The 1,154-nt window shown below is 42.4% G+C and overlaps 1 protein-coding gene across 1 annotated transcript in view; it reads right to left on the minus strand.

Moving 5' to 3' along the window:
* The window catches only part of LOC109390099 (laminin subunit alpha-3-like), a 149,795-nt gene that overhangs the window by 74,200 nt on the left and 74,441 nt on the right, over window positions 1-1,154 (minus strand). The window contains exon 11 of the mRNA XM_019656146.1: window positions 956-1,088. Coding sequence (XP_019511691.1) covers window positions 956-1,088 — 133 coding nt within the window. The remainder of the gene's footprint in view (window positions 1-955; window positions 1,089-1,154) is intronic.

Genomic DNA, 1,154 nt, shown 5'->3' on the forward strand with positions numbered 1-1,154 from the left:
TATCCTCCAACTGTCTGAGTAAACAGAGAGCAAATCGCTGATGGAACTGTCACGTATAGTCTATTAAACAGAGTTTGGGGTCTGAAGACTGGGACTTGTCTACAAAGGCCAGCCACGTGTGAAGGCAATTTACTAAATCTCTCAGCTCTGTTTCCTCTTCAGCCCTCTTTAGTTCACTGAGTTCTTAGCGTGTCAGAAAATGGATGCCCGAGTCCTCTGTAAATGAAAAAGCAAGCCTGCTACTTCTTCCTATTTGGTTATTAATCAACCTGCAGCCTCATGAGCTTGGCTCACACAACTCAGGGCACCATTCCTTCCTCCAAGTCCGACTCTGCTGTGGATGCTAAATGTAGATGCTTAAATTTCTATCAAAAATTAGATTTCCACTGGCATCATTTTGTACCCTTGTGGGTTTCCTAGTGCTTCCTGGAATCTGTTTCCAGGACTGGCAGAACCCCTCACTCCTTGGGAAACAGACTTCCAAGCCTCTTCTCTGTGGTGCGATTTGCCCTCTGACTGTGCTTCCCCTCAGCCCTCAGGAATCCCTCAGCCCTGAATGTGGTTGGCATGTTCCTCTCTCTGGAACTCTCTTAGGCTTCATGCTTTACAGCATTCATCTTAAAAATCCCTATCCTCGCCCATTTCTCCTTGAACTATTTGATTTGCCTGAAACAAGGGGAGAATCTAGGGATAGGAAGCCAAGACCTCTCAAATAACAACACAAATGTGACACCCACTTTTCCATGAATGTAATAGCAATATTTAAATAAGCAGAATGTTTAGAAATTGAAAGGGTGGCACAGGAGAGGACATCCAGAGCACTGTCCTAATCAGACCATGTATCATGCGTAACTAGGTGTAGTATTTTCTAAGGTGGTGACCTGGTGAAAACTGGAGAAAATGTTTCACTAATTAATCATTTCTAAACCCAAAAGAGGCTTGAAAATTTACCTACCTGCGTTAGCCCAAGATGGATAAAAAGTTATATGGCCAGATGCCGCTTCAGTTCCAGGGTTACTATATCTCAAAATAGCACGAAACAAAGAGAGACTTGACTTTTCCACATTCAACATGATCCTTATTTCATTCTGAAAAATACCAAAAGCCATAAAATATAGGAGACAACTGGTTAAAAGAAATGTTAGTCAAAAAGC

This window comes from Hipposideros armiger, unplaced genomic scaffold (genome assembly GCF_001890085.2).
Source record: "Hipposideros armiger isolate ML-2016 unplaced genomic scaffold, ASM189008v1 scaffold_255, whole genome shotgun sequence".
Taxonomy (NCBI): Eukaryota; Metazoa; Chordata; class Mammalia; order Chiroptera; family Hipposideridae; genus Hipposideros; species Hipposideros armiger.